Source organism: Dipodomys spectabilis, unplaced genomic scaffold, assembly GCF_019054845.1.
Source record: "Dipodomys spectabilis isolate Male_0828 unplaced genomic scaffold, ASM1905484v1 ptg000258l, whole genome shotgun sequence".
NCBI lineage: Eukaryota > Metazoa > Chordata > Mammalia > Rodentia > Heteromyidae > Dipodomys > Dipodomys spectabilis.
The window spans coordinates 2,598,618-2,624,857 of record NW_024870935.1 but is presented as its reverse complement, the minus strand read 5'-3'; the positions used below and the strand labels follow the sequence as shown (position 1 = coordinate 2,624,857).

General features: G+C 41.0%; 1 protein-coding gene across 4 annotated transcripts in view; it reads right to left on the bottom strand.

The window, feature by feature from the left end:
- Positions 1-26,240, bottom strand: part of Gabrg2 (gamma-aminobutyric acid type A receptor subunit gamma2) — a 70,939-nt gene that overhangs the window by 11,456 nt on the left and 33,243 nt on the right. For 2 of the 4 annotated variants that reach the window (XM_042699564.1, XM_042699565.1), the window contains exon 7: positions 3,488-3,640. In XM_042699564.1, the coding sequence (XP_042555498.1) occupies positions 3,488-3,640 (153 nt within the window). The remainder of the gene's footprint in view (positions 1-3,487; positions 3,641-26,240) is intronic. The other 2 variants (XM_042699566.1, XM_042699567.1) reach the window with 1 other exon arrangement.

Here is a 26,240-nt window from a genome sequence, read left to right as displayed (position 1 = left end):
TTCATTTAGTTTTTCTTTGCTATTAAAAGTTTTCAGTTCTCCATCGAATGTGAATGCTAGCTTTGCCGGGTATATCAGTCTGGGTTGGCAGTTATTGGCTCTCAGGGCTCGTATGGTGCTTTCCCAGGCTTTTCTTGCATTCATTGTTTGTGTGGAGAGATCTGCAGTGATTCTAATTTTTTTCCCGTTGTAGTATAGCTCCTTCTTCATTTTTGCTGCATGCAGGATTGTTTCCTTATTATTCAGATCCATCATTGTTACTATTATGTGCCTAGAAGTGTTTCTCCTGGGATCTTGCTTGTTGGGTGTTCGATAAGCTTTTGTGATGTAGTTAAGATGGTCGTTTTTGAGGTGGGGAAAATTTTCATTGACTATCTTGTTAAATAGGTGTTGCATTCCCTTGCTCTGGAATTCCTCACCTTCGTCCACTCCGATTATGCGAAGGTTAAATTTTTTAGCATTATCTGCTTGCTCTTGAATTTCCCTTTGGTTTAATTTGAGTGATTTTTCCATATCTGTCACTTTTTGGTCCAGTTGGTGTATTCTGTCTTCTGTATCTGACACTCTACCTTCCATTTCATTCACTCTGTTGACCGTGGCTTCTATTGTGGTTTGCATGGTGGAAATGGATCCCTTTATGGATTCAATGTTGGTTCTCAGAGTACTGATCTCACCTCTCAATGAGGTGATATCAGTATGCATTACCTCTAATTTGGCGTTTATCTCACTTCTTACTGAGGTTTGTGCAGCTTCTATTTTTGCATCCAATTTTTGTTTGATATCCTGTATATCTTTTGATAGTTCATCCTTGTGCTCTTTCAATTTCTGATCCATTTCTCGCTTTATTTCTTGAGTCATTGCCTCCAGCAACCCTTGGATGTAGTTTTTGTCTTCCATTCCTGCTTTGCTCCCACTGGGGCTCTCCCCTGCGTGGCTGCTGGCTTTTGAGGTGAGCTTGCTGTCCTGGGTAGTGGTAAACCTTGTGATTTTTCTCTGTGATTTTCGCATGGGGGTTCAGGAGACTGCTCTTCAATCTTGTTTTGGTGTGTCTGTCTTTGCTTGGTTGCTGATTCTCTATTGGTAGAGAGAGTCTGTGCCTGATCTGGATTCTGTTGGGAGCCTATTTCCAGCTGCTATTCACTTAGGATTCTCAGCTCTCTGCTGTAGCAATTCCCGCCTTTGGAAGGGTTGAGCAGCCTAGACTGCTTGTGTTTGCTCCTGCGGGTGCTCTTGGGAAGATCAGATGCTCTGGATGCACTCTCCCAAATACTGGAGTCTGCTATGGGCTCCTGATGTGTTTTTGTTTGTTTGTTTTGGGCTGGTTGTGGGCTTGAACTCTAGGTTTGGGTGCTGTCCCTCAGCTCTTCAGCTCAGGGCTGGCACCCTACCATTTGAGCCACAGCCCCACTTCTGACCCTTTTTGCTTTGTTCAGGCGTCGGTCCCCTGGCCTGGTTCCGGCCCCAGCCTGGAGCGCGCTTGTTAGGCCTGTGCTAATGTGTATACCACCTTGGTTATGCAGCCTGGAGGACACAGTTCAAATTTCTTCTACTGTTGGTAGTCTTGACCCAGGGGCACTGTTCCTGGCTTGAGCATTTAAGCTCCCTTCCCGGGGCGCTCTTGCTCTGGCCTGGCCAGCAGAGTGTGCTCCACCGGCTGGTGGGGCTCTCGAACAGTTCCCAGTTTTAGTGGGTCCTGTGGTCCGGGTGTTGGGGTAGGGAGTCTAGGTCAGGGTCTGGGGATTCCCTCCAGCTCTGGTCTCCCTTGATGGATTCCCTGTCCCCTGATGGGTACTCACCCTGTAGGTCGTCAGTTGTTGTTGCAGTCCGTCAGTTGTTGTTGCAGTCCGAGTTCAGTTGGGGTGGTTGCGGGCTGGGTTGGGCGGCCCCCCGCCGGGTCGTTGCGATCGCGATTGGGCGGGTGGTCTGCGGACAGGTCCCTTTGTGGCGCTGCTGGTGCCGGGCGGCTTTGGCGGGATGGAGCCTCTCCGCTCCGGTGGAGAGTGATGGGTGGGGTGGGATCCTCCTGGAGACTCCCGGCTGGTAGGTTTCTCTGTTTCTGGCGATCCGCCGTTCTGCAATCCGGTACCTGGTGATCTGCAAGCAGCCCCCTGTGTCTCTGTGGCTCCGGCAGCCCCTGCCGCGCCGGCTGGCCGGCGGCTTGGCGCACTGCCGCGCGGCCAGTAAAGGTTGGGGGAGGGGTCTTCGCTCTTCTCTGTTCTGAAATTCTTCTTTTCCTCTCTTTCTTTTTTTGTTATTTTCCACCTCTGGTTTTTCTCTGAGTGTTCGTCTTTTTGTTGTTGTCGGTCTCTTGGGGAGATTAAAGGTTGGAACTCGAACTCTCTTTTTGGTTGGAGAGAGCTGTGGCGTTTCCCTACTGCCCCGTCGCCATCTTGAGAACTCCCCCCGCAAATTACTTTTTGCAGTAATCACTTCTGCCCTCTGTTTAATAACCTAGCACAGATCATTTTGTCAGGAAATCATTCCAGTGTCTATGCTCAACGTAGTTTGCATAGGATCCCTTACTTAAACCCTAGTGGAACTTTGAATGTTAATTATAGGAAATATGATAAGTTTTATGTGTGAGAAAGCTGAGATTTAGAGATTAAAGGACATCCCAAGGTCATATTGGATGTGTGGCTGGAAATCCAGAGTTGAAAACCCAGGTTCTAAACTATTAGCCAGGAGTCAGTAAGGAACACATTTCCGGGCTCCCCATAACTGATGAAAGGGGACTGGGTTTTATAATTAATCTTTCCTACATTTTTACTTAAATCTTCAAAAGCTCTTATGTAGAATAAACATTTCATTCATGGCTTTAGAGTCTAATGTCTCAAGGGTGTATGTTCTTCCATTGATACAGCAAAATAGGGTAAAAATGTAAGACAAATGCTATCATATGGGATAGGTTGAGTCAATTGCAAATAATCCTAAAGGCCATTTTGTTCCCAACATTTCGCAGGCAAATGTACCCTACCAAAAATAGTCTTTTTGATGGCTCTTCTGTATAGCATCAATTACTTCGAATATCATCAAAAGAATTACACATGTTGAAATTAACCAACAGCAAATGGTGTCCTGGGAAATGTGCACTAATCAACTCCAGGAAACAGAAGCCCTGATCTCCAGTGTTTGCCTTCCCATGGTGTTAATACTTCACCCTGGCTGATTTTTAACTACTTATGAGACATGGGGAAGCATAGAATTAGAAAAGGATAAATAGAATCAGTATGTTTGCACACAATTCCACTGAAAGTAAATGGTTTCTTTTTATGTAATTTGGTTATAAACATATGATAAAAGTTATTGAAGTAATTCAGGAAAGCAGAACAGCAGAACTAGTAAATGTTACTATAATTATTTAAGTCCTTATTTTCCTTAAAGCAAATACTTCCCATATAAATCACTGTTGCTGAACTTGGAGCAAATCACCTTAGAATGGGAAAGCAAGGTTGATGGTATCGGCATAGCACAAAGAAATATGTCTTACCTAAAGATGTTCTGGCTGGCACTGCATCCTTATTGATCCAGAAAGACACCCAGGACAGGACAACAATGAGCGTACAGGGGATATAGGTCTGGATGGTGAAGTAGCCCATTCTTCTGCTTAGGTCAAAGTAGACACACATGACCACGTAGTCTCCTGGAAGAGAACAGAGATGGCACCGTGCCAGCCCTCATCAGAAACTGGAGAGCGTTTGAAAACAAACATGTTTTAACTCCCATGAATAGCCACCTTTAACTAGAGTTACATGAGACTACGCTCAAAACTTCCTACTTTCTACGTTCATTCAAAACAGAAAGAAATGCAAAACCAACCTCCCCCCAACCATTCCTCTTTGATCATGTTGATCCTATGTTCATTTGTCAGACAAATCTCGGCCTTGTTCAATCTTCATACTTAACACGCAGCAGGTGCATTTGCTGTTTGACGGTCAAGAGGAAGCGCGGTGTTTCTATTCTGTGCCTATCTCCCCTGCAACGGCTCTCGTTTCAGAAAGAAAATGTTTGAATTTTAAAACAGGAGGACAAGTACTTCTGAAGGTTTTTATTTTTTTAAAAACCCCATTACGTGGAGGGCAAATATGGGGCTCAATCGTGGCATTTCAGAAATTAGATTGATCTGCTCATTCACCCTCACTTCAAACATAGTAGACCCAAGCGATGAGGGAGAAGTAACAACATTTTTATTGAAGATAACCTCTCTTAATGCCCATCCTTTACTTGCTCATTTTCTTGATCAGAATACCAGAGACAAATGCTGTCGTTTATTCACATAGGAAAAAAAGAAAAAAGGATTTCTTTGGAAATGAAAATATTCAGAAGTCGTTTTCCTCCTTTCTTTCTAAATACTTGGATTTTCTCTACATCCTGAAAGTATTTAAATTGAAATATACAAACTATAAAATTTCAAATAAAGCCTCCCAGTTTTGAGAACTTCCCTCTTATCATATAAGTGAGTGACAGTCCGTACTTTTGAATGACTGATCTGAGTCTTTAAAGGTGAACCTTAATTTGGGCCAACAGTAAGGAGATAATCATCTCAATTCAATTCTCCATTTCCCTTTAGGTCAGGGTCTGGACTTCCATAGTCTGCTTATTATCAGTTTCTATTATAAGGTAATAGCTTCGGAGCATCTTGCATCTCTGCCTGCAAATCTAAAGCTTTTCTGCCTGTGGATTACAGATTCAAACTTGGGAACAAGCCGTTTAAAAGCAAAGCGGCTTCACTGACAGCTGAATGTCTGCCTTATCGCCCAGGCCAAGTCACTTTTTGTATGCTTAAAAACTCTTGGACTGAGAAGCCTATAAAATGAAATCCCCATAAAGTACTGCATCAGTGATTCTCCAAGCCCAAAAGGCTTAAGTGCCAACCACGTCCACGGTGGTTATTTCAGCCACTTCAAATTCATTCTTCTTGATTTATCCTAACATACGCGTTTTAAAGTCATAGCACTTCATCAATTAGTTTTGTACTGCTTATACTTGGCATGTAGAGGTACACCAAAGGAAATACAACAAAACATAAAGAAAAAAGCTGTAGGTTTACTGTGTAAAACTGTGAAAATCTATCTGAAAAATAAGATAAAAGAACTGGAAATGTGGCTCAAGTGGTACAGTGCCTCTCTCACAAGTCCAAAAATACAAATTTTTAAAGAGTATTCTAACTAGTTTTGTAAAAGGCAGAATAAGATCTTATAGTAAGATAGTAGTAAAGTAGTAACAGAGAGTATATAGTTGGTATGTATTTGGATTGTACCCTGGATTATAAGTAATCTGTGGTTTGTGGGAGAGATATAGCTGCACCCATTTCATTTGCTGTGTGTGTGTGTGTGTGTGTGTGTGTGTGTGTGTGTGTGTGTGTGTGTGTGTGTGTGTGTGTGTGTGTGTGTGTGTGTGTGTGTGTGTGTGTGTGTGTGTGTGTTGGTCCTCAGGCTTGAACTCAGGTCCTCGAGGTCTTCCTAAGCATTTTTGCTCAAAGCTGATCCTCTATCACTTGAGCTACACCTCCACTTCTGGCATTTTGTGAAGATGAGTCTCTTTGATTTGTTTTCTGGGTCTGGCTTCAATCTCTGATTTTCATATCTCAGTCTCCTGAGTAGCTAGGATTGCAGACATGAGCCACGGGCATGAGGTTTTATTTTTTATTTTATTCATAGCATTCAGCAATTGGGTATTACATAGAATGTACTCAAAAATTACTTGTTAAATGAATACATGGTTTATAGTTCAGAATGTCAACAAGACAAGCCTGGATAAACTATGCACCAAAAAATCTTCAAGGCCAAGAAAGAGATCACAATGATCTCTTAAAACATTAAAACTTTTACTTGAAAAATTAATGCATTTGGAGGTAGTTTCTCTAGATTTTTCTTGCTGAACTGAATCCCCTGAGTTGTGGATATAAGGTCACTAACGTGTGTTGTTAGCAATATTAGCTTTTGGCCAAGAAGAAAAGAAGGAAGGGGAATCAGCCACGCGGCCCTGCACTTGGCTGAGCGAGGCGCATGGGCGATTGGGCTTCTCTGCATGGCCTGATGTGCAGTACGGAGAGGCCAGGCCTGGGCTGTGCGGCCGTCCTCCGGCCTCCTCCTCCCGTCCAGGGGAGTGCTTTCACTCCTCAAAAATCACTGCTGCATATTGTTTGCTGTTCAGTTTCAAATGTCGAAGAAGAAGGACAGAAAGGCAATTGAAGCAGATACAGTGAAAAATAAAAATCGCAACCAACGTAGTTTTTCCAAGTTGAGTCTATCCTTTAGAAGCCTCCATTCCAGTCCTACGAAGACAGGAGTGTGGGGCTATAGAGACAAGGATGTCAGCTATTACAAAGTAGGGTCATCTAAGACAGTTAAACACCATTTTGACCCATCATGAGGTCAGGAAAAATGTCATCGTCTTTGTCCATACCAAGTAAGAACGCCTTAACACCTTCTTTTTTCTTTCTTCCTTTTATTTTTATTTTTTGCCAGTCCTGGGGCTTGAACTCAGGGCCTGGGCACTGTTCCTGAGCTGTTTTTGCTCAAGGCTAGCATTCTACCACTTGAACCACAGTGCCACTTCCGCTTTTTTTCTCTTTATATGGTACTAAGGAATTGAACCCAGAGCTTCATGTATGCTAGGCAAGCACTCTACCACTGAGCATCTTCCCAGCCCAGTTCCATCTCCTTAAAAATGAACAGTGAAAGGGGTAGAGTACCAGCCTTCAGGGGAAAAGACTTCAGAGGGAAAGGCCTATGAAACAAGGGTATTTGACCCACATTCCCTAGAGGTACTTCCAAGATCCCTGCTTCCTCAGAACACAGCCTGTGCATTTTGCACCGTGCAGATGAAGAGGGGGAAAGAGCGAGAAGCAGAGCACCTGTTCAGTGCAGGTATCTGGGGCCCCTAACCTCTAACAAAAACTCTCTGCTTCTGCCTTTAAACCTTATGCAATGCACACACTACCTCAGGAAGTTGGAATACCAGATTGCCTGACTAGAATAACAATAGCAGTGTTTCTCTTAGAGAATAGTGTTAGATGAAAGCAAGCACAGTGCTCAAGGTATTCCAAATTGTGGTGGCTTCTTTTTTTTTTTTAGTTTAATTTTATTTTATTTGTGAACATACTGTACAGAGGGGTTACAATTACATGGGCAGGATAATGCGTACATTTCTTACCAAGCATTGCAGCCTCCTCCTTTGTTTGCCCTTCCCATCCCTTCCCAGCCTCCCCCCTCCCACCCCAATACCAATCCTTCTCCTTCCCCTCCTTCCCCCCGCTTCTTGTAGGTTCACCCAGTGAGGAATTTGCTAACACCAGTTTTCTGTATGACTCTAGTTGACAATTCTCTATTAACTGCCATAACTTTTTTTCTTACTCTCAAAAAAAAAACCCACAAAAACAAAAACCCACCAGCTGGGCACCGGTGGCTCACGCCTGTCATCCTAGCTACTAAGGAAGCTGAGATTTGAGGATCATGGTTCAAAGCCAGCCCAGGCAGGAAAGTCCATGAGACTCTTATCTCTAATTTAACACTAGAAAACCAGAAGTGGCACTGTGACTCAAGTGGCAGAGCGCTTGCCTTGAACTGAAGAGCTCAGGGACAGTGCCCAGGCCCAGAGTTCAAACCCACGACCAACAAAACATAGCAAAACAAACAAAACCCCCCACAAAACCATAGATGCTATAATTGATGACTTTGGGTCCACCATCAGCTATCGAAGCTCAACCAAAAATTCAGTCAGTGAATTCACCTCTGCATGTGTTTAAATAAAATAGCTCTCTGGTTCAGAAATCTGAAACTATAGCTACAAATGAATATATTTGCCTCTGTCATTTATTAAAAGGGAATGCAATTTCCCAGCATAATCAAACACCTGATGAGATATTAAAACAAGTTCCATGTAATGCAGAGCAGCTCCTGGTGGCAAACCTAGACCCAGGTTTTAGGATAGCAATAATGGTAATAAGCAACAGGATAACAAAATACTAGAACTTTGCTAAGTACCTTAAATTTTTCTAGCAAAAATGAAATGCACATCATTTTTAAGACTATAATGAGAAACTCATTTGCTGATGTCAGGAAGGTGATTTGTGATCTCTAAATGACAATATATAGAGGAGGTGCTATGTAGCTCACTGTGGACAGTTGTTTTGCGAAATGACTTCTGTGACATTGATAGTTTTTGTTGAGTGATAAGCATTTTTTAGTCCTCATTAACATACTATCTTTAACTTTTAGGAATAACAGAAAAACATCATATTCTTGTTTATGAATTTCCAGCACCCACCCTAAAAACCTGGGAGATGTGTGCCAGGAAAGTTAGGGTCTTTTGTTTAATCCACATTCTGATGTCCAGACCAATTGCACAGTAACATGGTTTGGTAGTCAAATGTGACAAAATATTCTTTAATGTGAGTCTTTGTTTAGATTATTATGTGGCATTAACAGATCCAATTAACTCTTTGTGAAGCACCATTTCAGGAAAACATTTTAAATAGGAGTTCCTGTTCCGCTATTAGCGGTTCAGAAGAGAGAAACAAATCAGGCGCATGGGTGACAGTTCAGTTGCTTGTATTAATGTGTGATAAAGACGTTAGTCTGTGGTCAAGAACTGGGTGGAGGGCAGTACCAGTGAGGATCTGTGGAGATCTGAGACAGAGTATAGGCAGTTAGGTAAGTGGTGGTAAGTGGCGGTACAGGAAAGGCTGTGCTCTGTTGAATTAGAGACAGCAGTTAACTTTGTTAGAATTATAATCCCAAGAACATAAAGGGGTTTATGCCGTGCTGATGCACAATGAATAGACTCTACTTCATGGAACAAGTAAGTGGAAAAAATCATCTCTTCTTGTAATTGTCACTGTTTTTGAGTTCCTCTATATCTAAAACTTTAATACTGAATGCCGCCAAAAATAAATGTTAGTCTTATTTTAGTGGTTAATATGTAAATATGTTAAATTTCTGAGAGCTTCCTGAAGCAGTAATATTGGAGGAAACATCTCACTAGGTTTCAACTTAGTCGTGACTAAATTTACAACTTACCTCAAACTTTCCCCTAGCTGTATAAAGGAAAAATGCTATCAATTTTAAAAGGAAGTATAAAGATCAGGAATATTGAAATTGTGACTTATGGATTGTAGTGATAGTTAGATATATAGTTAGATATATACTGCCTATTGTGTTTGAGAATAGACATTTTCAAAGAATTGAAATTCTATGTAAACTTAACTTTCATAAATACTCTTCACTATAATATTTTAGCTGTTATAGATTTTCCTTTTTCAGCTTCTGTTTCAGACATTTCAAAATATTTCTGACAATATGTGAGGCCAACCAGAAATTAAAATATTTCAAAAGAAATGGAAGAATGTGATCAAGGAGACAGAAGAGTTTAGTTAGGAAGAGTCTTAGAACATGTCTCAACTTCATTGAGTGTTGTATAATACATGAGAAGCAATGGTTTCTTGTGTCAAGAACATGGGCTTGTGTAACACAGCCTGGGGTATCTACAGATTCACAGAGGCACAGGCTCTGTTTCTGCAGGATGAGAAGGTGTCTGCTTTTCATTTGGCATTTCCCAAAATCTGTTATTGCAGACCAAATTTGTAGAGAACTCAATAAATCTGTTTACCAGGACGTGCTGTGGCAGACACTGCTCTTCACAATTGCTATCTTCCTTTACCTCTCTACTATTTCCCTGAACAACTAAAGAAGACTGTTCACTCTTTCAGAAATATTGGAAAGAAAAGATTCCTCTCTAATTCCTCTTATCTCCTCCTACTTTATTCATTGTACATATGTAATAGGTGAATCAGAAATACTTGGGTACTTAGATTTGTCCTTACTGTGTATATCTAGTAACTTTTAGTGTCTTCCTTCCATTTGCAAAACTTGTATCAAGGCTCATGTTATGATACTAATCTACTGGCATGAGTCTATTCCAATTTGGGGTACTCAACAAGTAACAGTGAGCTATTTCTTTTAAGTAAGTATGTAGAACTTGCTCACCCACCTTGTCCTAGGCTTGGCTAATACCAAGACCAAGCTTAGAGGATAAATAGTAGGAATCTAAGTTAATTCCAAATTAATTCTACCAAACAACACTATTACTAATGATGATGACTTCTGAATGATCTCTGTCTTAATGACACAAATATTTCCAAACTCTGGAGGCAAGTCATTAGGGAGAAATGTCATTTTCTGGAGAAGAAAGAATGTTAGTAGTATGTCTTTATTTTTCTTGCCTTTTTCTTACCCTTTTGTGTAACTTTGCATTTGGTGTCAGACCTGATTAATCAAACCCAGACACTGACATTTTCTTAAATAAATGGCTGCATAGAGGTTATAGATTGTGATGTTAGCAGAATACCAAGCTTTCTGAAGCAGCTTTGAAAGCAGCTAGCGGGAGGAAAATTATGTTCAAATTCAGGCAGTTGCAAGCAATGGTTGCAAAAGGTCAAATAAAGAAATGTTCTTTCAAGATGTCGGATCATTCCTGGGGATAACTTTGCAAAATTATAGTCTTAAATACTTGGCCTTACTGGGTCTTTACTGCTAAGTATCGAATTTAAAATACTCCTCCCCCTCCCCTGTGGAATCCTGTCACCAAAGAAATTTTGTGGGTTTTGGTAATAAAGGATGTTTTTAATACAATTATATTTTATTCAAATAAACAGCAGCTACTGAGAAAATCTCAATTCACTTTTTCCTCTCCATTTTTGTATTGATCCCTGCACCTCCATGTTGGGTCAAGGACATTTTTAAGATAGCTGCTGAATAATCAGAGCTGATCTAATGGATTTAAAAATTCTGGAAATTATAAACTGCTTCCCACAATTGTTTCTGAAAAGCCAGCTTTTCTCAATAAGAAAACCATGTTTCAGTGGGAAATGTGCTCGACTCAGAGTTAGAACGAGGGTCTTATTCCCACTTCCCTCTGATCCTGTGTGATGCTTTGTAAATCCCTTCTCCTTTCTGGTTCTCTGTTTCTTTATTTCTATAAATGGATAATGGATGTAGTGGAAAATCTGTCTGAATGTTAAAAATGATTATAATATTTATAATTACTTGTTAGTTAAGTCAGCTTAGTTGAAAAGCATGTCAAATTTCACCAATAAGAGTTCTAAATTTTAATTTTTAAAAATGAAGAACTAAGACAGTCGATGTGAAATGAAAACCCGAAGGGATCTCTGGGTACCAGAGCGCAGAGAAAAGCATCAGACGGAGCATGGTCTGTACTCATGCGTTCCTGTTGCTGGCTTCTGTGGTCCCAGGATTCCCACAGGGATTGTCAAAGCCCCACTTTCTTTTTTTTTTTTTTTTTTTTAATTTAATTTAATTTTATTTGTGAACATACTGTACAGAGGAGTTACAGTTACATGGGCAGGATAATGTGTACATTTCTTACCAAGCATTGCAGCCTCCTCCTTTGTTTATCCTTCACATCCCTTCCCAGCCTCCCCCCTCCCCCCCTAATCCCAATCCTTCTCCTTCCTCCCTCCCCCCAGCCCCCCCCCCCCACCAACATTGTAAAGTTCGTTTTGGACATGACAACTTGTACTTCTCATTGTTGCAACAGGTCCACCTGTATCCTTAAACAACTGGTTTTTCCCCATCTCTTCCACAAGTTATACTGACATCAAATATAGTGAAAGCAAGGGTTATACTGTGGGGGAGGGACATACAAAGCAACAAAGAGATAATCTTATAAATGTGTTAGAAACACATGCATGAAAGAAAAAAACATTAAAATACACATCTAAGGGTTCATTTTCCTGACATCACATTATCTGACCTTTTCCGCTTGACTCATACATATACTAGATATTACAAATAAGGGAAACCATGGGACCTACGTTTCTTTGGGCCTGGCTTACTTCACTTAATATAATTTTTCCCAAGTTTTTCCATTTCCTAACAAATGGGGCAATGTCATTCTTTCTGATGGAGGCATAGAATTCCATTGTGTATATATACCACATTTTCTTGATCCATTCATCTACTGAGGGGCATCTGGGTTGGTTCCATATCTTAGCTATGGTAAATAATGCTGCAATAAACATAGTTGTGCTGGTAGCTTTAGTGTGGTCTTGTTTGTAAACATTAGGGTAAATGCCCAAAAGTGGGATTGCTGGGTCATAGGGGAGCTCTATGTGGAGTCTTTTGAGGAACCTCCATACTGCTTTCCAAAGTGGTTGAACAAGTTTACATTCCCACCAACAATGAATTAAGGTTCCTTTCTGTCCACATCCCCTCCAGCATCTGTTGTTGTTAGAGTTCTTGATTTTTGCCGTTCTCACTCAAAGCCCCACTTTCTATTGCTTAAGAGTTGGCACTTAATTTTTTTTTCTCACATTGAGTTCTGTGTCCAGGAACAGTGGCCTAATGCTCAGCTCACCGACGTGAAATTGGTTCTGACATTAGCAAATAGAGATTCAGTGCTTCCACCGCTGAATCCAAGTGTGCGTGTGATCCTGCAGTGTGAGAACTGGAAGGAAACTTAAGAGATGAGGCGATGTCCTGCATGTGACACGTTAGAGAGAGGAGCCCCGAGAGACACGGAGGTCTGCGAAGGTCACCGTCCGCACTGTAGACCCTGTACCTGAAGCCACGCCTCGAAATTCACCCTTCCCTGCTTTTTCCTATCAACAGTCGTTTAAATAAATACACTTGAAGTTGTGAGACTCAACTATAGCCCATGTATCAAATATTTAATACTGTCTTTTCTTTCTCATACCTACATTTTTAATTAACTTCAGTGTCAACCAATCACTGATGTAGAATAATTGCTCTTAAGACTTGCAAAGGCAAAGGGAAAGTGTAATAACCCTTGGTTTCAAGTGGTACATTATTTACTAAGGAACTACTGTGCTCTCACTGTTGGGACAACAGCACTCCTAAGTCTGCTGCTCAAGAGAGTTTTTCAAGGAGGATTTGACTTTGGCATTAATGTATTTTAGCCTGCCTGGTGTCTTGCATTTCAATTCTGAGCACAAAGTTTCCTTACTTTCCCTCTATAGCTTTCACTAAGGAGGGAGGGCAAAGTCATGCAGTCTTTATCAGTTGTACACTTTTGTTCAAAGTATGTAGCTCTGTGTCTGTTTTTAAATTTTTTATTTGTACAGGTGATGTACAGAGGGGTTGCAGTTACGTAAGACAGGCTCTTTTTTTTTTTTTTTGGTCAGTCATGGGGCTTGATCTCTAGGCCTGGGCGCTGTCCCTCAGCTCTTCAGCTCAAGGCTACTACTCTACCACTTGAGCCACAGCACCACTTCCAGTTTTCTGGTGGTTTATTGGAGATAAGAGCCTCACGGCCTTTCCTTCCTGGGCTGGCTTTGAACCACGATTCTCAGATCTCAGCCTCCTGAGTAGCTAGGATGATAGGCGTGAGCCACCACACCCGGCATAAGTCAGGTACTGAGTACATTTCTTTTTGAATAGCAGCATCACGTCATGTGGTAGAGCGCTAGCCTGGAGCTAAAGGAGCCAGGACAGCACCTAGCCTCAGAATTCAAGCCCCAAGACTGGCACAAAAAAAAAAACAAAAACAAGAAAAACCCCACAAACAACAATAAAAACATGAAAATCACGGGACTGATCCATGATGTTGAGTTGCAGTTACAACCACGTAAGCAACGATGGAGGCCTTGTCCATCCTCCCTCTCGAGGATGAGAGGCAGTAGCTCCGTGTCCCTCTGTGCCAGGTCCCGGGGGCACTATGGCTGAAGAGGGAGAGAAGAGGAAAGGGGCTCGGCACAGGGGAATACGGCCTATCACCTGCTGATAGCGGCAGCCAGCAGCATCCGCGGGCACTCATGTTTCCTAGGTGTGAGCAGAAGGGACAGGGCAGCGTCTAGCTTCCTTCCTTGAGGCGCTGTGGCATGTGATTATGTAAAACAAACCCCAACAACGGAAGACATGCCAGCAGTCTCACCGCACTTAGCCCGCTGTCCTCCGGGAATGCTTGACAGCATCTCTGATTCCAGGAGTTAGAGAAGGGCACTTGCTGAGTGTGGCTTGAATGAGGTCCTGAGATGAAATGAGCTTCTGAGATGAAATCGATACACTCACTCTCACTGAACCTCAGCCAAAGAAGAGAGTGTGTGTGTGTGTGTGTGTGTGTGTGTGTGTGGAGGAGCTAATCACAAGAGACACTTAACTTGGCTTAGCATCAGCCGTACTCTGTGATTCCCAGTCCAGGGAGGCCAGTCGGGAAAGCGCACACACACATACACACACATATACGCACATGCATACACATACATACATGCACACACATACACACGCAAAGCAGGTTTCTCCCTTTTCTGGCTATGATTGTGACAAAGGCTGAATTTACATAGCATGTTTCTCATTTCTCTGATTGTCTCCTTCTGTTGCACAAAAGTCAGTATTCTGGTATAGAGATATGTATATCTACATTACCAGCAACACACACACACACACACACACACACACACACACACACAGCTCAGTAGAGAATCAGTTGTCTCAATAAGCTACTTTAATGACTGATATGAGTGTCGATGTCAGTCATTTGGGTCAATGGCAGGGATTTAAATAATGAAGTCCTTTATTCTCCTCCTGGGGATAACTATATTGTCAAGCTATGTTTTAAAGATCTATGTGGAATGCACTGTGCATATGCCATTGTTACTAATACCTCAGAGGGGCTGGAACATATAAAACGCAGTCATGGTTCTGTAGGGAGCTGTATGAATATTCACAACACAGTTAGAAGCCCTGTGTCACTCTAGATCTCGTCTCTAACAGTGAGTTCAGATCCATCTATGATATTTATATGATAACAAACTAAAACTTTAATTTTCAAATTAAATGTAACAAGTTCAAATATTGCAGACCCATCATAGCTGCTGGGTCGACATAAGTTAGTGATGGATTACGGAGTACTTCCTTCAATATAGATACAACTTAAATCTTATTTGAAATGATGAAAATAGTCACCACACCTGCAGATGATCATAGAGTCTGAATACCATATTCCTAATACCGTTGGGTTAGGGTGGACAGCGCTATGTAACAGCCATAGGCCTGGTCTAGCTTCGTCCAGGATGAACGTGCCATCCATCATCGTCAAGAAAGGAATGAGGGAATTCTCACAAACATTGCCAAGAAGTACAGGAGTGCATAACACCAGTCAACTATTCTGGGAAGTAATGAAATGAGATTATGTGGTATTTTTATTACCATGGTAGAACACTTCTCTTTCTTAAGAATGAGAAGAGTTTGGAGCAACACTGTGCAGGGCACTGAGTATATATCACTATAGTCTGACTAGTCAGCGTGCCTGTCTGCCAGCCGGTCTTTGAGTGAAGCAGTTCCAGTCTGTGAGCTTTGCTTCCTTCACCTTTAACATTAGAAAAAGATGGCTTTGAGAAATAGTATACTGAGGACAAACTAAAATCCTATACCCAGCACCTGACACAATGCCAGGCCTGCAGGAAGTTGACAGTAGTCGTTGTGAGCTTGCTGGCTTCTGGCTGCTCTCCCGCTCTAAAAGGCTCACCCAGTGATTTGCACGGGGAATGTTCGCAGGGAAGTGCCGGCTCGCAATGGGCTTAGAGAGAGGATTTCTGAACACCGGGAGCTGAGGTGGGCCGTAGTTTATAATTGCCTGATCCTCACCTTATGTAACCACCACAAGAAGAGCACAAGAGAAAAAGCATAAATAAGTACTCTTTCCTAGATGTATTATGTAACAGCGGGTGGTGGCAGGATAATTTTAAATGCCAATGGATTTGACTTTCCGTTTTAATAGTTTTTTATAAAAGTGAGTATTATTACTTTTTTAAAAGTAAGCTTGGACTCTGTGCCCAGGGCAGATTTGCATCAGTCTCCTTTTTTATAGTCTCGACTGAAGGCTTAAGCGTTCTATGCGATTTCATTACTGTCGCACCCCAAGCTTTCAGTGGTAATAACCTAAGCACCCAAACATCCAGGTTGGATGTTCCAGAGTCTCTTCAGCATCGAGTTGTACTGTGACTCACCCAGAGATTTGTTTTAAACAACTTTTTACAAGTACAAAATAATGTTAATGACATTTAATTATGGTAAGTACAGCGAAGGACCAAGTTGTGGGGTCTTCGCGTGTTACCATTTTGTCTTGTTTCTTTTTATTGATTTTAGCAGGACTGTAGATTGAGCTCAGTCTTAACTCTAGACCCCCACCTCCAGGCCTTTGGTTCTCTTTAGCTTGGTTTTAATCTCATGCTTTCTTCCCCTACCTCAGTCTCCAGAGTAGCTTGGATTGCAGGCATGTGCTTCTTGACCTGGTTCTTAGAGGAACAACATGACACCAGAGGTCTAACCCTTTGGGGTTAGAAAAATCTACAAATTGCATTTAAATGTTCAGTTATCTTCTTAATATTTGGCCAATGGAACCTTCTTTTTTTACCCGTGAAGAATTTAAAATTGATTTTTCATGTAAATATGTTCTTCAGATTTTAAAATAATCATCTACATCAACTTGCATATATGTGTATGTCTTTCTCTGTGTATGTACTTGATATTGTCATCAATATATTAAAGTCCATCTAGAGGAAAAAAGATTTTATGTATGTTAAACACCATTCCCACAAACTTCTTTATCCTTCTTTACATAATTTAAAACGAAACTTTTCTGAACCAAAACATTGCTGAGCTGCTGAGAGCACTATTTTGCTCATGCAGCCAGACAAATGCAGCCATAAAATTATTAGTTCTTTGTAATTTTAGCAATTTCCATATATTTTAAACTCATTTGATCATTCTAAAGATCCTGTTGGATTGTTAAACAAGATTTCAGTTCTTATGTGCAAGCCTGGTAAGTGTAAGCGAAAAGCTTGCCCAAGTTCATACAGCGTGCAGAGATAATTCAGGAATGCCTGTTCTCAAACTGTATTCAGGACTGGAGCTCTACACTGAGGGATTGTTCAAACAAAATCTACAATACAGCTGGAAGCTGGTGGCTGATGCATGTAATCTTAGCTACTCAAGAGGCTGAGATCTGAGGACCCCAGTTCAAAGCCAGCCCAGGCCGCAAAGTTATCCTGAGACTCGTATTTCCAATTAGCCACGAGAAAACCGGAAGTGTGCTATGGTCCAGAGTGGTAGAGTACTAGCCTTGAAAAAAAAGAGCTCAGAGACAGAAAAAAAAAAATCTATAGTACTAAGCAGCATCAGCTTCCTAATAACTTTACTACCTGCAGACTCCAATCTCATGCTTGGGCATAATGTTACAAAGCTAAAGATCTCCCCCAGAGCTTCAGTATTCCTTTGCCCATATCCATTACATTCTTCCAAGCGTGAGAAAGGACTGAGTGGCTAGAAGGGTTTGGAAATGTCAGGCAACTATCTTACCTACAGCAACAGGCAGAACAGATTTGTTTGGCTTTCCACAGTCCAAGAATTGGAAGGAAGGACAGGAGAGGCTAGCAGAAACCACACAACTGCTAACTCAGCCCTGGCCTAGCTGTGCTATAGAAACGCTGCCACTGCCCGTGTGGTGTGTTCCCAGGTCCTCCCAAACCATCTCCAGCTACCAGCGGGGCCCTCTTACCCCTTCTCCCGCCAGCCTCTGTCTGGTAGGAGCTGAGCACCAAGGCTGTCGAGAAGAGGGGGTGGGTGGAGCAGTGACAATGAAGCCCTACAGTAGTTCTTCAACAGGATAATGACTGTTCTGATACCTTCAAATTACACCTCAAACAGATATTAAGGTATTTTGAGACCTTGGGATATTTTTAGGGTAATGACTTCTTCATTCAGAAAGGTAAAAATGGGGATGACACACTACCGTGGTGGGTGTCAATTGATGTTGCTCTGGTGTAATGAATAATATATGTAGCTTTGTGTATGGTGAGTCCTTAATAAGCTTATCACATACAGATTCATGTAACAGAATTTAAAATTCAGTCAGATCTGGCTCATTATTATTCCACTGGACTGTGGTCTGTTCAAGGGCGATGTATCTTCATGAGCCCTATGATGCTTGGAACATAGGAGGCCCTGAATAATTAACGGATGGAGCGGCCATGAGTTCCAGACAGGCGGAGTGGCATTCCCCAGCACTCTGCCATGTGGATGAGCGAGCGCTGCGCTTGAAGTTCTTGCCTTCACTAGCCATGTGACCTTGAATCATCATTCCCGCCCCCAATCTCATTTTGTCCATTTATAGAACGGCTAAATTAAAACCCAGGAGTCAGTGGCTCACATTTGGAGCTACTCGGGTGTGAGATGCTGAGGACTGTGGTTCAAAGCCAGCCATGAGACTCTTACGTCCAGTTAACCAGCAAAAAGCTAGAAGTAGAAGCATGACTCAAGTGATAGAGTGCCAGCCTTGAGCAAAATAGCACCAGGCCCTGAGTTTAAGTATCAGTACTGGGCAAAATTTTAAAAATAACAGTACAAAACAACCAAAATGCCCCAGGGAAAAAGTGAGATTTTTAAATTTTTTTCAAGAGTGTACTTCTTCATAAATGAAGAAAATTTTCTTTAGGGCAATAACCATCCTGTGGCAGTTAAAAGCAATGAACAAAGAAGAGTGCCATTTTTCCAGTGGGTTCGCCCACTAATGAATCCTTCCTGAATGAATGAATCCTTTCTAATGAATCCTTCCTGAGTCCCTGACTGTACTTCGTAGAGTGGGTGAAATTTCACAGTAAGTAAGACTCCAAGAGCTAAGAAAGCTGACGCACCAGGTATTTGTCAACTGACCTTTAAAGGTTTTCTTTTCCTGGGGAAACACATGGTGCAGGAAAAGGAGTGTGAGATTTCCTGTTGAACTGCCTTTGGCAAACTCTAGCAGCAGTTTGGCAAGTACCTCTGGCCGTGCCGATCTGAGCTTACAGTGGTCGCTGCAGAAAGTACTTTATAACTGCAGATTTCCCCCTCCTCCTTCGCTCTTACTCTTCTGTCTACACTTTCACCAGAGCCATCGTCATAAGAAATCCTACAGTGTAAAAAAATTCCTTATCTTAAAATCTGTGCATATGCAACTGAGTTGCAAACTCCCTTTTTGGCAGGAAGGAATTGCTTGGACTACTTACGTAATTTTCCTAGAGTTACTATTTGCTTATCTCTGAAAAGAAGGCAGTAATCATAAGTACTTTTTTTTTTTAAGGACTGAAATACTTCATACAAATTACCTTGTGTAGTGTGCTGCAGATGGTATTCGTTCAAGAAATACTACTCGTTATTGTAACTCTGGGTAACTATGAAGTCTAGACATGCATAATTATCCTGACAAATGTTCAAAGAGGCTATCCATCTTCAAGAAGAACTAAGTATTATGTTACTCTCCAACAGAATATACTATCGCTAGTACAGCTTTATGATTTTCCTACATCCCACTTTCACACTCATTAAATATTTTGCAAAAATCTCTAGATTCAGTCTAATTTCAAACTGCAGTCCATCCTTCATTGCTCATCTGAAACTTTTAAGGATGTGTTGAACCTGGTGCAGCTCTTTCTTACACTCCAAGGAGTTTTAAAACTGTTCAAGGCTACAGGTTCCTAATTAGGTTTATGAGCAATTAATGCAATTAATTGCCATTTCCATTCATGTGAAGACCTTCAAGTTTCATCTTCTCGTCTTTCTCTGCAAGTAACTTCCTTCATCCTTTCCTTCCAAATGTACTCGGGGTTTATAGCAGCTAGTTTCCCCAAAAGTTACTGAGAAAATCAGAATACTGCCTCCTCCTATCTTGCTTTAATAATACGTGTGGTGGTTATTGCTTGTATCTAAGTCCTGCTGACAGGATCGCAGGAACACGGGAGTAAGAAGCAGCTGCTTGAGCCACGATAGCTTCTCTCCTTCCGGGGTAGCACAAAAAATGACTCATGACTTCATTATTTCAGTATCCTTACTGGCACAAAATATGTATATACTTTGAAGAACATGATTGAAGAACCCCAGACTGTGAGTCATACAGATAATCATTAAGCAGTGATAACATGCTGTTTTCTTAGTGTGTTCGGAAGCCTCTTCACCTGTCTGAAACAGGAATCTCCTACTCTAGGCACAGCTTCCCAAAGAGAAACCTCAGCATGAAGGCATAAAGGAATCTTGTGGAGGGGATGGGATGGGCTACAGGCGAACCCGGTCTGGATCCAAGTCTAGGATTAGGGGCCCTTGCTTTAGGGTTTTATTGTTTCTCAATAATCCATGATCATTTAGTGAATATTTAATGATTATAAACACTGTGTGAAAGTCCAGGCCATTTGTAATATTCCTCATAAAGCAGTCAGTGTGCCTACCTTCCAACAAATGGAAGCTGAAAGCCCTCTTCCAAGTTCTCAGGTATTTCTCTTCCAGAACCTCCTTCTGAAACTGCTATTTGCACACACCCTAGCACATACCTTGTCTTCCAGCTGTCTAAATGAAAGGCTGCAGAGCTGGTAGGAGTGGACCATCACACTCACCATTAGCTTCTAGGAACTTTCCAGAAGCTACAAAGCAAATCACTTTTCTTTTTATACAGCTATTAAATATACTGGGATTTTCCAGGTATTTTCATATGGAAATGTTTTCATATCAAGGAAAATTAACCATTTCTGCATTTCCTGTACATTGAAAGGAACTCGGCCCAGTTAACTCTCAGAAACTTTGGCAGTGTGCTTGCAATTCCTCCATTTTATGGCTAGGCAAAGAGAGATCTGAGAAGCTAAGAGAATTTCCTTGATATGCACAGTACTAGTAAGTTCAGCTAAGACTAAGATCCGTTTTCCTTCACTCTGGCCTGGTGGTTTTGTATTATAACTTTTGCCAGAAGTTTTATTTTGCTAACACATTAGCCATATCAGAATTTTGTCTTGAGTGGTAGACAAAATAATTTCAGCCATGGTAAAGAAGTTTAGCCATTCTTGGCATTCCTGCACAACCTTCTTGTTATTTCTGTCTGAAGTCAAAGACATTCTGGGTTACAGTTCATCAGAATTCTACTGGAGAGTTGAGTTGACATCCTTAAAAACTTACTCGGGGTATGATGGGATGAAAACACATATCCATTTCTCTCTTTCTCTCTCTTTCTCTCTCTCTCTTTCTTTCTGTCTCTCTCTCTCTCTCTCACTCTCTCAAAGCACCATAAGAATCCCAACTCATGCTAATCATCTTTTTTCCTTCATAAAACAATGACAATACATCATGACTACCTACAGAAGGCTATTGCCTGCTCTCAGATAGAGCTCATCACCCACCCCTGGCTGTGTGGTCATAGAATAATGTAAGTAACCTAGAGCCCAGGGGTCAGGTGCTTAGGGGCTGGAACACTTGGTTGGTAGTCCCCAGCCCTACTACAAGCTAGTCATATGAGTATGCTTAAAACTATTAGAAGCATTTTACCTACAAACAGAGGAACAGAATTCATTTTAAAAGGGTTTCACAGAGGCGAAAATTTTAAATGTAATTCATCATTAAGATTAAGTACAAGAAGCCATTTAATTTTGCTTGAAACTATTATACTTAATCATAAAGCATTTTTCTTGAAGCACTATACTGAAGCAGATTCTGCTTTTACACAGGATGCTTGGAAACATTCAGGATTTTTTTTTCTCATGCAAACGTAACAACAATCAAGGCTGGCTGACCTTTTCATTATTTCAAGACTTTTCTTTATTAAGTTATGTCCAATTATTTTCTCCTCCCGACAAGATCGCTGTGGTTTATTGTTTCTTAGAAGTTACTAAGCACACTAATGTCTGTAAAATTGAATTTACTACAGTATGATACGTACGGACCCGCTTTTTGTTGCTGTAATTAATGAAGCTGTCACAGCAGTTCCACAGGGGGACACTGTCCGTCTTTAGAACACATGACAGTGCCCAGCCTCCTCTCACCATTCTCCTGTTAATGCCATGCATGCTTACCTGTCCCTTCTGAAACCAATTTCATCTGAAGAAAAAGGCAATAGGCCACTGTCGAAATAAACCAGGCTTGACCCTAAAACAGTCTCTTTGCAAAAGGGTAATTCTCAGGGAGAGGGATATTTTACTCCTGGGCTCTGTATTTTTTTTTGAGAGTTGTCTTTTTGTTTTTCCAGGACTAACTATCCTTGTATGACCTTGAGCTCTGAAGACCAACAGAAAGAGAAACGCATCAATTACCAGCAAAGACTTTACTCCTCATCTACCAGGTAAGGACTTTTACTCATTTATTATTATTATTATTACTAGCATTGCCTTTTTCCATGTCAGTGACTTGCCAGGCCATGATGACACTCAAAAGGGAGATCTCCAGGCCAAATTTCATGTTAGCGGCCTTCAGCTGTCTCATCAGCGGTCTCTAAGGCAATTCCCTAGCCTCCAACCTGAGTGCCACCTAGAAACTTGACACATGACATAGAGAGACATCTTTGCTGAGCATTCTGTAATAAATAAACATAAGGAAACTTCCATTGGAAGCTCTTGGAGCGTAGAAAACACGTATCTACCAGACGTTCGCTTTATAACAGAGATGCTAACAATTAGGAAATGGGGAGCAATATTTTAAGGGTCCAATAGACCTTCTAAACTCATGTAGTCTGATTTGGTTTTTGAGGTGAGGAAAGTGTGAGCCAGAATAGAAAAGGAATTGCCTAAGGTCACTCGGGACCAACACAGCAGCTTAAACAGGAATTACAGTGATTGGCCCTGTACCCAGCTGTCTCATTTCATTCTGGAAAATGAAGAATAGGATCTTGATGCAGAACAATAGCTCTGTCGAACTTCAGAAAACGACAAAAGGACAAAGTGCTAATTGGCAAGGCAAGACTGCTGATCAGCCAAGTGCACGAGAGTGGCAAGGAAGTTTTCAGCTGCTCCAGTGTGAGTTGAAAAGGAAACACAAGGAATGTAGCGCAGATGTGCACATGTACAGATTCAGGGTTTTATTGTGATTCTGATTCTGTCTTCCGGAAAAGTACATAGTAAAGACAAAGTGAATGAGCCTGAAATCCATTTTCTTTGCTTGTGACATATTTAGGATAGGTAAGTCGAGGCCTAGATCAGAAAGGTTCTGGAATGTCTTTGCAACCTGCTGACCATCTGTGTGCAGGTAACCCTTGGGTGAGTCAGGGATCTCACATTCATTTCCGAGAGCATTGCTCTGTGGCTGAAATTGCTTCTAAAAGGTGCAAGAATTTCCTCATTTCTACAGATGCATTTGCACTGCAGTTTGGGGAGTAATTACCTTGAATCCCTCCCATTTATTATTTTTTTGATAAGGGCAATCATGCGTATGGTTTTCTAAAATAAGACACTAGTACTGCAAGGACACAGCCTGGAAAATGGAACTGGAATTGTTAGGCACTTTGGCAAACTGGAAATTGTATGTCCCGCATGTGGAAAGAACTGGTAACTTGGTTCATAGTTCTTTTCTTATGGGACTAGGACTCATGTTTAAAAAGTAGACGTTTTCTTTTTCTACAAGGTCTCTCAGTTGTTTCATGCTGACTGAAGTAAGTATATTCCACACTGCTGGTGCCTTGTGGTGACTGGGCAGATCCTGCCCAAGCCTAGAGCCGATGCTGTAGGTAGGCTTGGACAGCTGTGTACTAATTTATCACCTTCCACTGAGCATGCTAGAGGAATTCCCTGGGAATTAAGATTGCCATGGATCTTTAAAATTCACTTTAGTGAAATCCCATTTCATTCTTACTCACTGGTATGGTAAGAAGAAATCTCCAAGTAAGGAAATATGATCATTACATGGTTACAACTGGTGTTCGTGATTGCATTATCTCTTTAAAAGGGAGCTATTACACAGCTCATGAATTCCATCTTGTCTTTACATTGCATACTTCACCACCAGTTGGCAGAGAACAATAGGATACAATAGATACATGATCTCTTCCTCCGGTGAGTGTTGGCAAACTAGAAATCATGTTAGGAAACGATTACAGTAAGCTCAGTTGTCTGATTACCATCTTTACCATTGTCATTTTTTGTACCTCAATATTCCTCTAAAAAGTCCCTTGTGGAGTTGGCAGTGATGTATGACATTAGGCAAATATTAGGTATGTGTTGGGCATAGGAAACAAACGGCAACTGTGAGAGAATGTTACTTTAGAGTATCCTTTTTTTCCTCTGAAAGAGAGTACATTAGGAAGAGCAGATAATTCTGAAGTGGATGAATGGAAAGACAAAGCAATGTGAAAAAGTGGACAATTATACTGCAGTCTCTATCTTAAATGCGAAAGCGGTGTGTGTTTAGCAGGGCAATACTGGTATGGTTTGAATGGTAAGTGTCTCTGAAAGGCCCATGTGTTAAAACTCTGACAAGCAGCCAGCGGGGCTATGGGGAGGGGGGTCAGACATTTAGGAGATGGAGCCCAGGGGAGGAAATTAGATCACTGGAGGTGATTTTAGGACTCCAGCCACAACATCTCTTTCTTACTTCCCAGCCACCAGGAGAGGAGAGTCTGTTCTTTCCCATGCTCCAAAATAATCAGCAATAAGCTGGATTGGAGGTGTGGTTCTGGTGGTAAATGCCAGTGAACCAGCTCAACACACAGTTCAAACTTCAGCACTGCCCCTCCCCCAAAACCAATGTTTTACATTTATGTGGGCTTTTATTTGACTAGACAAGAGGGATGTACTACTTACAGATGATCACACCAATGCAACTCTCAGAGTAGGATTTTCAACAGATTTGTAAAAAACAACCATTTGAAGACAGTTAATCCTTTTTTCCCTGGTTGATGTTGATAGGCTATCAAAAACAGAAACTAATTTATTCTGTCTTGCATATTTTTATTCAAATGATAGTGTTCTTCAAGGAACAAATTTATACAAACATCTGCATTCAACTTAATTAAGGTCAGATATGAATGATTATCCAAAGGTCCACTTAGTAAATAATAACAACCCCTAAGCTATAAATGAAGGCCATGGTAACATCACTGGGATGAAATTTCTGCTACAAGGAAACATGACGGTTATCTCAACATCGTGAATAACAAGTGAATGTGTTAATGATACACCGATGCTTTGTCCTGTTACGTGCTGCATGTCTGTGAAGCTAGCTATTATCGATGAGTTTTCGTATCATTAATCTATCTTTTTGGGTAACATGTTTATGAGACGCAGGGGAGTAAAAATTCTAGATCTTGGTAAATTATCTCATTCTATTGAATATCCTTCAACAAAATATTTAGCCTGTTTAAACTTTAGTTTTTTCATAGACCCAAGTGAAAAAGTAAGACCTTTGCTAGAGGCATTTTGTAGAAATACGAACGTGCACATTGCACAGATTCTAGAACTGCATAAAGCCCACTGTCTTCCTGGCATACAACTAAGCTACAGTTTTGAGCCCCACTGTCTCCATGGAAACCCCAACAACTCCTCAAGAGACCGTGGGCAGAAATGACACCGGTCACCTTGAAACCACACTTCCTTGGATTTCAGATGACTTTTATATATAATCTCTTCCTACTTCCTAGTAGGTAATATAGGAACAATGACATTTGAATACTTCAGAAATGCAACTGAAAGAAATAGTTGCATTTTATTTTTCCTAAAAATAATTATAATTACATATCACCAGAATAAAAACAGATGACAATAGTTTGCTATTTCCCATATTGAATAACCTAAATATCAAGGTGTTGGCTTTTGTATTTGTCTTGCTTGGAAAACTTTTTTGAACATTTTATGAAAGCGAAACATTCATTCAGTAGGCGCTAGCTCTTTTCTTGGCATAGCTACAGCGTGACCTTGATTCTATCACAGGTTATAAGAATACACCGAATGTAAGGTGTTTAAAGAGCACCTAACCAAACGCATTCCCTTTCTAGATAAGGGGTCCCATCCAGACAGGGAGCACGACTTTGCCAGCAATGCCTCCGGCTGCAGAATTACTTAATTCCTGTATTTTCCTCTCCTACAACCAAATGAGCTTCCCTAACTTGAAGCTTAAAAGATAAAATTAAAATCTATTATGGTACACTCACCCACTCATCTATTTTAAGATATTAAGTCAAGGAAAATTTTAGTATTGATAAAAGTAGCCTCACAACTCAGGAAACTCAGAAATAACAAAAATGAATGCCTCTTGCTACAGAATTGCTTAAATAAGTTCTGTATTTTCCTCTCCTGCAACCAAAATGAACTTCCCTAATTGGAAGCTTAAACGATAAGGTTAAAAACTATAATTGTACACTCACTCAATGCTTTATTTTAAGATATTAAATCAAGGAAAATTTCAGTATCGATTAAAGTAGGCTCACACAGCTCAGTGAAACTCACAAATAACAAGACTATACAACAGATATTATACCTGTTAGATCTT